The following is a 14000-nucleotide window of genomic DNA, read 5'->3' as shown; positions in this document are numbered from 1 at the left end:
TTTCAGTGAGCGGGCCAGGAGAAGTAAGATGGGGCACTGTGGACACCGTCAACCGGACCAGGTCTCCCACAATACAGGGTGTTTCTCAGGTTCGGACGATCCTCTGGCATCGACCAACGAAGATATAATCCCCCCGACTGGAGTGAGTGCCAAGGAGGCAAAGCTGGACCTCATTCTTACAGAAATCAGGGCCTCGCTGGATGATGCATGGAGGGTCCTCAACACGAACAACAGGGAATACACATTCTACTCCCCGCCGCACAAGTTGCACACCAGAATTGACCGCATATTTTGTTCTAGGACACTGAGGGGATCGATCGCTTCTGTGTTGCACATGGGGAAGACACTGTCGGACCACAATCCGGTAGAACTAACCCTACAGTGGGGAAGGTTGCCCACTCCCATCCCGACATGGCGCTTATCGCCAAGACTACTGGAGGACCTGGTCTTTAGATCTGCACTACTGGACGCTAGCACGAAGTACTTCACTGAGAATGAAAACACTGCCAGCAACAGGCAAATAGAATGGGACCCCTTTAAGGTGACCTTGCGCGGAGTGGCTATGGGCACTAAAGTGGGGGTGAAGCGCCTGGTTCGTGGAGAACATGAGGGCGGTAGAGGGAAGCTTGGTGGCGCTTGACGGAGAGGCGGCAGGCACTGACGGCACCCTCACACAATTGCAGGAGGCGCATATTCAACACGCAGAACTTTTGGAGGAACTAAGATTAATCGATTATAGGGAATACACAAATAGGCAGCACACTCAGGCTGACCGAGAGGGTACACCCTTAGCACGCCTGGCACGAAATGCCTCAGATAGTGTTCCTATAACCGAGGTGAGTGACCAAGCCGGGGCGATAATACAGACCCAATTAGATATAAATAATACGTTCATGACTTACTACACTGACCTGTACGGCCCACACGCACCAATCTCAATACCAGACTTAGAATCCTTCCTGTCCGATGTATGCATCCCACAACTGACCAATGTACAACAAAACGACCTCTCAAAGCCCCTCACGCTAGCAGAAGTTAGACAGGCCATAAAAGCGCTACCGAGGAACAAAGCTCCGGGATCAGACAGGCTACCGGCAGAATTTTATCTGACTTACATTGACCTATTGGCCCCCCGTCTCCTCACGTTATATAAGGAGGCGATGGAAAGCGGCGAATTGCCGGAATCGACACTACAGGCACTGATTGTATCCTTACTGAAATCAGGGAGAGATGCTCTACGGGTAGAAAATTGCAGGCCCCTCTCCCTGTTAAACACAGATTATAAAATGCTCAGTAAAATTCTAGCCAATCGACTGTCCCAGTGTGTACCAGATATGATACACCCAGACCAATACGGCTTTGTACCGGGCAGTAGCACCGCCTTGAACTTAAGGAGACTGAGCCAACTAATGGCCAGAAAGGAGGTGGGGTAGGAAAAAGAAGAGTGTATATCACTGGACCTTAAACAGGCCTTTGATTCCCTAAGATGGGAATACATGGTGGCAGTGCTGAGCAAATTCGGTGTCCAGCAGGATTATATACAATGGATCACTTTATTATACCACAAACCCACGGCGCGAGTCAGGACCAACAGATGCATATCGCCAAAGTTTGCAATTGAAAGGGAGACATGGCAGGGCTGCCCACTGTCGCCTTTACTCTTTATAATAGCCCCGGAGCCGCTGCTGATAAAGGTACGCATGCTGGCGGGTACCATGGGAATTGCCAGCCTTAACACCCACCATATTATATCGGAATATGCGGACAATACATTGTTATTCCTCCGCGATGTCACTTGCCCGCTAGAGCCAGTATCAGGCGTATTTACTGCTTTTGGAGGATTGTCAGGCCTTAAGATTAAGGCATCTAAATCGTACGGGTATACCTTCCACAGGACTGGAGGAGACACACATGTGCAGTTCGAACCGTATCAGTTCCAAATGGCGCCAGTGACCTTTAAATACTTAGGCATTCACATCTACAGGGACGCACAGGATCTCCTGGAAGGGAACCTGGGTAAAGCACTTACTGCACTAAAGCCACAAGTACGCTTCTGGAACACTCTGCCGTTGTCGGTTGCTGGTAGGGTGGCAATCTCAAAAATGGTGGTCCTGCCCAGACTAATATATTTCTTTACAAACTTGCCCATCCTAATACCCACGGCCTTCTTTAAACACCTACAAACGATACTGACGGAATTGTTTTGGGGCACGGGCAGAAGACGCATAAGTCTAGCCAAACTACAGCTGCCAACAGATGGCGGAGGTATGGGTGTTCCCGACCTGATAGCATACGGAAACGCCTGCCAGCTACAATGGTTAGCATTCTGGCTTGCGGGCCGTAACCTGCATGAATTGAATATGACAGAGGCGGACAGGACCCGGGGAAGTATACACCGACTGTTGCTCCCTAAGGCTAAACTACCTGAATCGGCCCCACCCTTGCTTAGAATGGAGATCATGCAGTGGAGAGCAGATACACTAGCAAACAACAGGCGTACGCACCCACAATCCCTTTGCTGGGTATCCCCCTGGGAACCGGCGTGCTCACGGAGCGTAGACTGCGGCAATGGCAAAAGGCAGGGGTGCAGCAAGTGGGGAATTTTTTCTCGGAGGGCAGACTTCTTTCCCACGCAAACTTCACACAATTGCACCAGACGCAGAGTTTATTATTCCTAAAACACGCACAAGTATCACACTACATAACCACGCATTGGGAGAGGGACGGCTTGGAGCCAACAATGAATGCGCTATTCACTATGCAATATCTCATGGGGTCGAGCAGCCACCTAACAAAGTGGCTCACTAAGGGTATCAGAGCGAGTAAAGCGTTACCGTTGCAAGCCCTCCGTACACATTGGGCAGAGACATAGGAGACAAAGAATAGGAAAAGATACTAAAGATCCCCAAAAAAGTGTCGCGCAACCCTAAGTTCACATTTATTCAGCTCATGATAGTCCATAGGGCATATTTAACCCCCCACAGAATGCATGCGATGTTCCCTGAGGCGTCAGACCGGTGCCCCAGATGCCACCATGACGACGTGGGACTATTAGATATGTTTTGGGACTGCCCCAAGCTGGGATATTACTGGGATACAATCCATCACAGTTTAGCTGAGGTAGCACCAGACAGGCCCTATGAGACACCACTATACTGTCTGCTGGGGCTGGGTCACAAAGAAAAGAAGAGGAGTGTGGCCACAAGATTTGTGGATTTAGCGCTGTTACTTGCAAAAAGATTGATAGCAATGAACTGGAAATCAGTGAGACCACCGAATGTGGAGAAATGGTTAGAAGAGGTGCTGCGATGGCGGAAGGCAGAGGGACAGGAGTTGCATAGAGAGTAGCGTAGGGGGCTACGTAGGAATCCAATTTCACTAGACTGGAATTCGATGTTAGGAGATTTTGAATTATGTGCGAAAACACACATTGAATAACTTTCTCACTCTACTAGTTGCTGCAGCGACATGTTGACTGGGATGCGCCAGGGTCACTGCCTGTGGCGCCGGATGTACTACGCCATGAGGCACATGCCCGAAGTACGGAATGCAGGACTCGGATGTAACATACATTGTAATTGCATTGCACAAGGATGGCGTATGACAAATGTGTATCATGTCAAGGACAGTACCTATGTGGACAGTGCTCGTCAGAGGATACTCTATATCATATGTAAGTGCAGAGGGGGGAGTTTAATCCAAACAGAAAATTGTTTTTAACACTTCATGTCATGGGGGGGTACAGACAAAAAGGGGAAAATTGTACCGTTGGTTATGATATGTAACTGGCACCGTAATGTATGCTACAGAAGTGATGTTATGCAGTGGATATACATGTGAAGGTGACCTTGCTATGACAATAAATATATTTTCAAAAAAATACAAGGGAAAGTATATTGCCTGTGGCAAAATCACATCTACAACACTACGTAAACTGTGTGGTATTCCTTCCCTGCTCCAGCTGCAAAAAATAGCAACTCATGGCATTGACAATGGGTAAATTTGCCAGCACATGAGGATGAAAATTTGCAACTTGTGAGTTAGTGTACCTTAACAAATTTACAAGTGAGCACACCCAAGAAATCCTTGAGAACGTAGTTCAGGTGCATGGGAAGCCATCTCCTCAGTCAGAAACATTGACATGGTGCGCGAGGTCCAGAGCATGTAAGTACGCACAGGAAGGCGTGACCAGGGGCGTTCTCTAACAATGGTGGTGCGCATGGCTAGAAAGCTGTTCTGGTGATTGTTCTACAGCGATGTGAAAGTGAAGGACTCAGATGCCATGGAAACCATATAAATAATACTAATAATCAAGATAATGAAACCTATAAACCTATAATCATGATAATTAAACCCGCACTGGACTGTCAGGGGGTAATAGTGTGAAAGTGGAACGGTTATCAATGGAACTGTGAAGATAAAGATTATGAAAATAACAATAAACTATGCAGTGGGCCTACCATTACAGGGAAGTGACAGGGGGATAAATCATGCCATAATGAATAAAGGTTAAAAATTGAAGAGGTACGGTGTACACATCAACAAAGTAATAATACGGCTACACAGGTGAAATGGGATCTGTAGATCCGTGGAGGAAGATAACCTCCACCTTCTTCTCCCATAGTGAGCATGATTACTGAGGAGCAATTCAAATAAAATCGAACAAAAATAGGTCCATAGAAATATTATATGAGTAAAATATAAGAATTGGTACAGCAGGATCCGCCCTTATGTGCACCAACGAGAAAGGGCAGAACATATAGTACATGGAGGCGGAGGGCCTCTGAATCAAATCCATTCATTGGGGTAAAAAAGTTTTACTGAACCCTGTTCATCCTTTGGTTGTGAGAAAAAAAAATTCTCCACTCTTTCATACAATTCAGTTCTTCAATGGTTGAATTACAGGTACTGATCCATTTACATTCAAGTCTCGGGTGGATCAGAGCAATATCGCCACCACAAGATGGCATTTTCATACTTTCAAGGACTTGCCACTTGATATTGTTGTCTTTATGTTTTCTGTCATATAGTATAGTACCAGAGGTGCTGTGAAGACCCCACATCGGATTCTGTGTCTGTGCTGTCCAATGTGAACTTTGAAGGGTTGAGTTGTTTGCCTAATGTAGATTTTGTTGCAAGGGCACCAAATACAGTAAATGACATTTGTCACGTTACAATTGGAAAAGTCCTTTAAAGTGACATCAATTGGTCCATGCATAAACATTTCTGTATTCATGGTGTAATTACTTACCACACAATACCACATTTATTTTGCCCTCTCACTGGGGTGCGACCCTATGCACTGTCAATTTGTGGTGTAGGGACACCATTGAATAGGCACTGTCAGAGGAGACACACCTCAGACAGACTAGACGTGATGATAAAGTGACAGAAGACTTAGAATCCTGGGCAACAATATTGGAAGCATTTCAGGCAACAGACGGGGGCACTCAAAAGCAATTAAATGAATATGGCAGAATCCTCTGTACTGGAAGGGTAGTTAAAAGGCTGGGGGAGACGAGGGGGTGGCTGTCACATTTTCCTTTTCTTGCATCTTTTGCGTTGTAGTCTTATGTTGCTTTACCCCTATGATGCCCTATGACCGCTATAATATCATGACCCATGTCCCCCAACACCCCCAGGACTAATAGTTTGATTTGGGGGTCTCTGGTTGGCACAGGTAAGGACTTGTGACAAGCAGGGACCCTCTCCTCTAGTCAGGATAAGGGGATTAACCTCTTAAAATAACCCCTGCTCACCCTCTAGGTAGCTTGGCGGAGCAGACAAGACTTATTCTCATAGGCGTTATAGGTTAAGCATTTGTGAACACACACACAGTAACCATGTGACAACACCACAAGTGGACACCACACTGGGAATATATCAAAAATAGGTATCTTTTATCTAAGACTTAGCACAAGACTGAGATAATGACAAAAATAAACCACAATACTTATTAGCAAAAGAGTTCTTGTTTAAATGCGTAGTTTTCAGTTCTGTGCAACTCGGTCCCTTGTTTCGGCTCGTACTGCAATTGAAAAATGAACAAAAGAGTTTAATGCGGGAAGCGGACGCTTCCGTCGGGGGCATATCAGGGTGGGGGTTCGAGGCGTACACAGTACCTTTGATTCGATAAGTCCGGCACGGACGCGGCTTGGTAACAGGAGGTGATGCAGCAGCCTTGTTGATCCTTACAGTGCAAGCCCCGGCTCGTGTGCAGTCGTTGATGCGAGGCGTAGGGCGGGTGCAGCGTAGAGTGAGGTGGACGGTGCAGGCTTTCCTTTACGATGCGGCGTACGAGCCGTTCCTTCAAGAGCGAGGCGCCTTTCAATCCTGGACAGCGCGGTGTGAGGCGGAGAGTACGCTGCAGGTGTGCAAGCCGTACTCTGCCCTGCGGGGCGCTCGTAACTTCAATGCCACCTGCAGGGGGCACGGCGAACAGTGCAGCTCGAAGGGTGAAACGGTGTGCGGTGCGGGGTCCTTCTCTTATGGTGCGAGCTACGGCTCGTGGGGGAGCGGAGTTGCTTTGTTTGGGGCAGAAACCTGGCACGGGGCTTCACAGCAGTCAAGTCTATGAGGCGTACACAGATTGCAGTTCCAGCATTACGGGGTAATCAGCGTTTTCCAGCAGCTCATTTTAAGGCGGTGGAAGTCCACTAGTCCTGGGACTTCATCCAGGGGGCAAGCTCACCCACAAGCCCTTGGAGATCTTTAAAGCACAAGTTGAGCAAAAGTCTTTTCCAGTCTTTTTCCTCTCCTTCAGTAGCAAGGCAACTACTGCAGGCCAATCCCCCAGGTCAGGGACAGTACTCCTTACAGCTTTCCCAGTTCCTTCTCGTCCAGCAGAGGTTCTTCTTGTTTCAGCAGGATCTAATTTCTTGGGCTCAGGGTCCTAATACTTATACTGCAATTCCTTTGTTCTTTCAGGCCGGGGGGCCTTTGCCCAGTTCAGCCCAGTTCTGGAGTACTTTGTTTACAGGACTCTGGCTTGTCTTTTCAGTGTGCAGGGCAGAGACGTCAAACGCTCCCCAGGGGGTGGAGCCAGCATTGTGGTGGAAAGGCACAGCCCTATTCAGAGTCCAGGTGCACTCCTCCCACCCATCCGAATGTAATCTCTCTATTCTCCACATGGCTGCCCAGCCTGTTTCCTGGAATTCCCCAGCCCTGTCACTCACAGAAACCAGACAGCTGATACACATCCTAGCAGAGGCGGGCTGAAATGGTTAGGCAAGCAAAGACCAACTTTCTAAAAGTGGTATTTGCAAACACAGGATATTAAAATAAACTTTACTAAAAGATGTATTTTATTATTCTTAGTTCAGGCATACTAAACTTGAATTTCTACCATGTTCTCTGAGTCTGTTAGGATTATAGAGTCTAATAATTCCAGCAGCCCATTCTGGCCTATGGAGAACAGGTAGCCTTGCAATAGTGAAAAACAAAAATGGCTCTAATTCACTATTAGGACATGCCATACACATCAGGGCTTGTACTACCTTATGCTTACAATGCACCCTGCCCTTGGGCCTACCATAGGGGTGACTAATATGAAGTTAAGGGAAGGTTTAGGGACTGGCAAGTAGGTGCACTTGTACCAGACTGCACACAGGTTCTGCAATGCCAGAACTTAGACATATTTTCCAAGGCTGCTCTTGTGGGTGGCACAACCAGCACTGCAAGCCCACTAGCAGCATTTGGATTTACAAGCCCTGGGCACTCCTGGTAAACTGTACTAGGGACTGACAGTAACACAAATAAGCCAATCATGGAATCCAATCATATATACATTTTCTACAGGGAGCACTTGCACTGTGGCACTGATACTCAAAAAAGTATATATCTGTTGTTACCACCCATGACCCTAACTAAATAAACTCAGAGAAGTAAAGAGTTTCCAACCTTTTTTTCGACTGGCTTCAACCAGCACTGGATACAAAGCATGGATTTCCTTTCACGTTTGTGAATACCCTTACTTGTCCTCCTGCAGAGCTACTCTGGACCCCCCAGTCTCCCCAAGTCAGGGTTTAGACATCTACTTTGAACTTCAGACAAGTTGAATAACAAGGCGAAGTACTTGATGTCAGGTTAGTGCACAATAAACCTCCTACAGATGTAAACAGGACTGAGTATACTCATCTTCAAAGACTATAGACTTGTCCTCCATTTCCTCTTTGTGAAGTACTTCAGCGCTTCTTGTGTGTTTACACTATGAACCATCCTTACATCCTTGATGTTAGAATTGTCACTGCTGACTGACTGACTGACTGAAACATTTATAAAGCGCTCGAATGCCGCGGCGTCTTACTTTAGTCCTATGTTTCTCAAATAAACAGTAGTGCCAAGAGGAAGCAATTCAGAGTCTTTGATATATGCATCAACCTTGTTCCCAACCCTGTGTTTAGAGTATATCCCTAGGAGTGCAATTCAGTCCAACATTTGTTCTGAGTGTATCCCTAGGAGAACAAGTCACTCCAACCTTTGAACCAAGTGCATCTTGGGGCGTGCCAATAACTGCAATCTATATTTAAAATGTATTCCTATAAGTGTCACACTCCAACATGTGGCTTTGGAATTGGCATTACTGCCAGTGCTCTCATGCCTATCTGTTGATGAAACATGTAAGTTTGTGCCACTAAAGTTAATGCATGTTCATTCTATGTAAAGACTTGTTAGTTTGCTGATGGTACCTGCATCCTCTTGTTATTTCCAGTGCATTACCTAATCACAAAGACAGAGGTTCTGGTCCAGTGCACATCTACCTCACAAATGTAGAAGGTTTCAGAAGTGACACATCCTGTTACGCAGTATCGCACTGCCGCTGACCAGATCCAGTACCACAATTCTCTCTTTTCTTATTTTATTCTCCCCTCCCAACCCACCGGGGCCAATGTTGACTCTTAGGTTTCGGTTCCTGGATCTACATTGTCCTTAGGTGGGATAGGAGGTCCAGCATAGATTCCAGTGTCATCTCTGCAGTTGGGGCTAGGTGAGTGCATGTTAGTGGCAGGGCTGGGGGGTTCTCTGGAAATTCCATGAGTGGAAGAAAAGGATTGGCTATCTATGATTTAACATTGGGGGGAGTGACACTTCTATGGCGAAGAGGGTTGGAGTATGATGAAAGTGAATAATGGATTCTTAACTTTCAATGCTGGCTTGTTGTTGAATATCAGGTAAACAAATAAAAATATATATAAAAAAAAGAACGAAAAACAAAAAAACTCTGCAACAGCGGAAAGTAATTCTGAAAACAATCCTCATTGTGGGTCAGTACCAGTACATTCCCTCAGCCTCCTACCTTCAAAGTTTTTACTTAGCTTAATGACCATTCTCCCAGCAGACATCCCATATTTTGTGGTACTTGTAGGGACAACCACACACCTAATAAACTGTTGTTTTCTTCTGGGAGCGCAATGGTCCGTGCCCTGGGCCCATGTTTCCAATGGAGTCCAATCCTGCCAGTTCAAATGTCCAATACAAATCCTACTATAGTGTGTTTGCAGCATAGATGAAATTATCTTTAAAGATCAAAACAATAAAGTGTGGGTCTTTACAATAGTTTTAATGATTTGTTTACTTCCTTAAGAATGCTCCAAGAATTTCTGTAAGTCTCCTGAAGGTTAGGAGGTCTTCGGTCTGCCGCAGGTGGTGGCTGTTCCATGTCTTTACGGCGCGGTGGCAAAATGATCTGCCGCCGGCGGTCACTCTTTAGATACGGGGGACGTGGCGAGGGCGCAGTCTGCAGAGCGGAGCTGGCGGGTGGGGGTGTAGAAGCTGAGTCGGCTGTTGAGGTATGCTGGTACAGTGTTGTGGAGTGCCTTGTGTGCATGGGTGAGGAGTTTGAAGGTTATCCTCTTGATGATAGGGAGCCAGTGCAGGTCTCTCAGATGTGGTGTGATGTGTCTGTGGAGAGGGATGTCAAGGATCAGGCTTGCAGAGGTGTTCTGGATGCGTTGGAGCCATTTTAGGAGTTTGGCCGGGGCTCCTGCGTAGAGGGTGTTTCCGAAGTCCAGTCTACTACTTACAAGGGCCTGGGTGACCGTCCTTCTCATTTTGGTGGGGATCCACTTGAAGATCCTGCGAAGCATGCGGAGGGTGTTGAAGCAGGAGGAGGAGACATTGTTGAACTGTTTCATCATGGAAAGTGTAGAATCGAGGATGATCCTAGATTGCGTGCATGATCGGTAGGTGTAGGGGGCGCTCCTAGCGCAGTCAACCACCAGGAGTCGTCTTAGGCCAGAGGGGTGGGTCCGAGGATGAGGACCTCCATCTTGTCCGAGTTCAGCTTCAATAGGGTGTTTCTCATCCAGCCGGGGATGGCCTTCATTCCTTCGTGGAGGTTGGTTTTGGCGGTGTGGGGTTCTTTGGTGAGGGAGAGGATCAGCTGGGTGTCGTCGGGCTAGGAGATGATGTTGAGGTTGTGCTGTCATGATCGTGGGCGAGCGGTTACATATAGACATTGAACAACGTTGGGCTGAGGGATAAGCCTTGGAGTATGCCGAAGATGATCCTGGTGGCTTCGGAGCGGAAGGGGGAGGCGGATGCTCTGTGTTCTGCCAGAAAGGGAAGGAGGTGGTCCAGTTCAGGGCCTTCTCCTGGATTCCGGCATCATAGAGGTGTTGTTGTAGTGTGTGGTGGCAGACCGTGTTAAAGGCAGCTGACAGGTCCAGGAGAAGGAGGGCTGCGGTATCTCCATTGTCAAGCAGGGTCCTGATGTCATCGGTTGCAGCGATGAGGGCAGTTTTGGTGCTGTGGTTGCTTTGGGACCCGGACTGGGACGGGTCCAGGATGCTGTTCTCCTAGAGGAAGCTGGTCAGTTGTTTGTTGACGGCCTTTTCGATGACCTTCGCCAGGAGCAGGGAGATGGTTCGGAAGTTCTTGAGGTCCTTGGGGTCCACCTTGGGTTTCTTGAGTAAGGCGTTGATCTCTGCATGCCTCCCAGCTCCCTGGGAAAGTTGCTGTCTCAAAGGAGATGTTGATGGTTTTCCGGAGATGGGGTGCGATGGTGCTGCTGCCTTTGTTGAAGATGTGGTGTGTGGCAGGGGTCTTCCAGGGATCCGGAGTGGATGGTGTTCATTATCTTGATGGTGTCATCGTCGTTGATGTTGGTCCAGGAGAGCAGGAGGTTGGTGCGGGTGGTGGTCATGGGAGTGGGGGTCTCACTGATTCCCAGGGTGGTGACGGCGTCGAAGCCGTCGTGGATGTATGCGATCTTGCGATGGAAGAAGGTGGCCAGCGAGGTGCACAGGTCTTTTGAAGGTGGGATGTTGTTGGTTTTGGAGCTGGAGTTGGAGAGTTCTTTCACTATGTTGAAGAGCTCTTTGCTGTTGTGTGCATTGTTGTCTAGGCGGACTTTGACGGAGGTCCTTTTGGCTGATCTGATGAGGTGGTGTTGTCTGCTGGTGGCGTTCTTGTGTGCTGTGTAGCTTTCCGATGTTCGTTCACGGATCCAGTTTTTTTCAAGTTTTCGGCAGGTTTGCTTGGAGGCCTGGAGGTCTTTGGAAAACCAGCTGGCTTTCTTGCTGGTGTGGGTGTAGGATGGCTTCTTGAGCGGGGCAAGGGTGCTGGCGCAGTCGTTGATCCACTCTCTGAGGTTACGGGCTGCGGCGCTGGGGTCGGTCGGGTCTGCTGGTGGGTTCTGGGCAAGGGTGGTGGTTAACTGGTCTTCGGTGACTATGTTCCAGAGGTGGCGAGGCATCTGCTGGGTGCAGTGGTGCGTGGTGGGTTTCCGGAAGGTGAAGTGGATGCAGCGGTAGTCGGTCCAGTGGAGTTCGGTGGTGTGGTTGAAGAAGACATGAGAGCTTGCTGAGAAGAAGGGGTCAAGCTCGTGGCCGGCGGAGTGGGTGTGTGTTGTGACGAGTTGTCTAGTAGAACTATTTTGTCCTTGCAGTGAGACAAAGGTATTAAAGAGGTCCATGAGCTGTTGAGACACAGACCTAATTAGTATGTTCAAAACGTTCAAAAGGCTTATACTGATATCAGAATTTATAATTAGAGTGTACCATCAGGGCATCTGAATAGAACCCTGGTGACTACTCTCCCACACCTGACAGCAATCGAAAATGTACACAACTTCATAGAATATAAAATTTGCTGAATCCTGGCATCTCTTTGGCAAGAGGCAAAGGAAAGAAAATTAGCCCTAAGCATAAAAATGTAAAGCATGATATATAGCTGGGTATCAGAGAAACAGGATTTAAAATGCCTATGACAAGGAAAGAGTGGGAAGAGTTTTGGGGGCAGTCGACATGAAGTATAAGTCCATGGAGACCTAAGCTTTAAGTGAGCTGGGTCCTGCCGGCAGTTTTTAAAAGCAGGGGCCGAGACGGGTCCCTCCATTTTTACTGTGAGGGTGAAGAAAAAAAGAGTCTCTGCTTTTGATGTAACTTCAAACAGACTTATTTTTCAGTTTTATATAGTGCAAACTTGGATCGCTTTACATGAGCACCAGTCACATCGCACAAGGACATAATCAATTTTTGTATCACAGGACGTCAGACTCGAACCTGCTTTCTCATCTCGAAGGTCGGCTCTCTAGACTTAGCCTCAACCCTGCCCAAAAGACCTAAACCATTTTCAATATTATATACAACAAAGTCATAGTTGTTGCTTATTTATCTTATACATTTTACAACCATTGACAAAGCCAATAGTCCTGTTTTGTTGCAGGTGTAATGTTACGTGTTTTTTATATCTGGGTGAAAGGAAAGAAGCAGCAAAATACCAGTGGAGCAGCACACTATGCTGAGCACAGAATTTTAGCTTAAGCGATTTACGTCATGCCCTTAATTATAGCGACGACGCCCCTATGAGAGACTCTCCCGGTGTTTTCATCCCACTTAAAGCCCTGATGTACGCTCTCTATGTGCACAAGTATACGTTGACAAGGGCCCCACAAATACTAAGTAATCATTTCCTCACTACATTTTATTTACTTTGACATGTATGCCTTTATAGGAGCTACATTATTAGATGTAATCAAGAGAGTGAAGGGAGTACCACATGGTCCTTTCAATTATATGTAAACCTAGGTTCATTCTAAGGAAATCGCCATACTACAAATACACGCTTCGATTCCTGCTTTATAATGGAAGAGTACTCCATAGTAGGTCATCTATATATTTTACATGTTTGAAGCATTGAGAAGAAAACGTATTCAAAATATCACATTGGCATTTCATTTCTTTTCAAACGTTACACTGATAACTATGTTGGTTTTTCTTTACATTCTGTTTTTAAGTGAATTGAGTTTATATGTACCTCCAAAATAGTATCTGTCTCCCGAGAAGATCTGCAACAGGCTGTTCGCATGGACAGGGGAGGTGAGGCCATTATCAAGAGTGAGGGTTATCCGATGCCTTCTGGCATTTATGTTTACCGAGTGCCACAAGCCATCATTCACAGCGGTAGCTGGAAAAGTAAACAAAATGGTTAAAAGCAATTGGATCTGGCAGGCAGATATTCCAGCTGCCTACGAGCACGGCAAATGAAAAGCAAAATGAAATCTGTGCTAGAGACGTATTTGGATTTTGTATCAGTCAATCAACCACAGAAATACTTTTTATTGCGAAATATTATTAAAAAAGAAACCTGTTTTATTAACACATTCATCTATACATACATTAGTATTATATTCATTCTAGGAAATTAAGGCATGCACATTGTTGTAATCTACCCACACCTTTATGTATAGTTACAGTGGTACATTCCGTCACCCCGAGTGGGATGGGTATGCTCAGACGTGAGTCCCGTGCTCTCCACACCACTGGAGTCAAGCTATCCTGGCTGAAGAGGGATGATAGCCAGAAACCGGTCCTAGGATGCTTGATTCCGGTCCAGGAAAGACATGGCTTGGCAGTTCGGGCTGGACTGTTCCCATGAGGCACAGGGTCAGGGCCGATTTGCATATGTCTGAACTGGGGTGGTGTGGAGTGCAAAAAAACGATGGATGTAGGCCCAGACCTCTGTACTGGGGTGAATGTATGATATTGCTCTGCATTCTG

The 14000-nt window shown here is 46.9% G+C and overlaps 1 protein-coding gene across 1 annotated transcript in view; it reads right to left on the bottom strand.

Moving 5' to 3' along the window:
• LOC147732612 (contactin-associated protein-like 5) overlaps window positions 1-14000 on the bottom strand; it is a 1641055-nt gene that overhangs the window by 753158 nt on the left and 873897 nt on the right. The window contains exon 9 of the mRNA XM_086957122.1: window positions 13258-13407. Within this exon, the coding sequence (XP_086813248.1) occupies window positions 13258-13407 (150 nt within the window). The remainder of the gene's footprint in view (window positions 1-13257; window positions 13408-14000) is intronic.

The sequence above is a fragment of the Lissotriton vulgaris genome, chromosome 2_1 (genome assembly GCF_964263255.1).
Source record: "Lissotriton vulgaris chromosome 2_1, aLisVul1.2, whole genome shotgun sequence".
NCBI classification, from domain to species: domain Eukaryota; kingdom Metazoa; phylum Chordata; class Amphibia; order Caudata; family Salamandridae; genus Lissotriton; species Lissotriton vulgaris.
The sequence above is the reverse complement of the archived record's forward strand: the minus strand, read 5'-3'. Positions and strand labels throughout refer to the sequence as shown.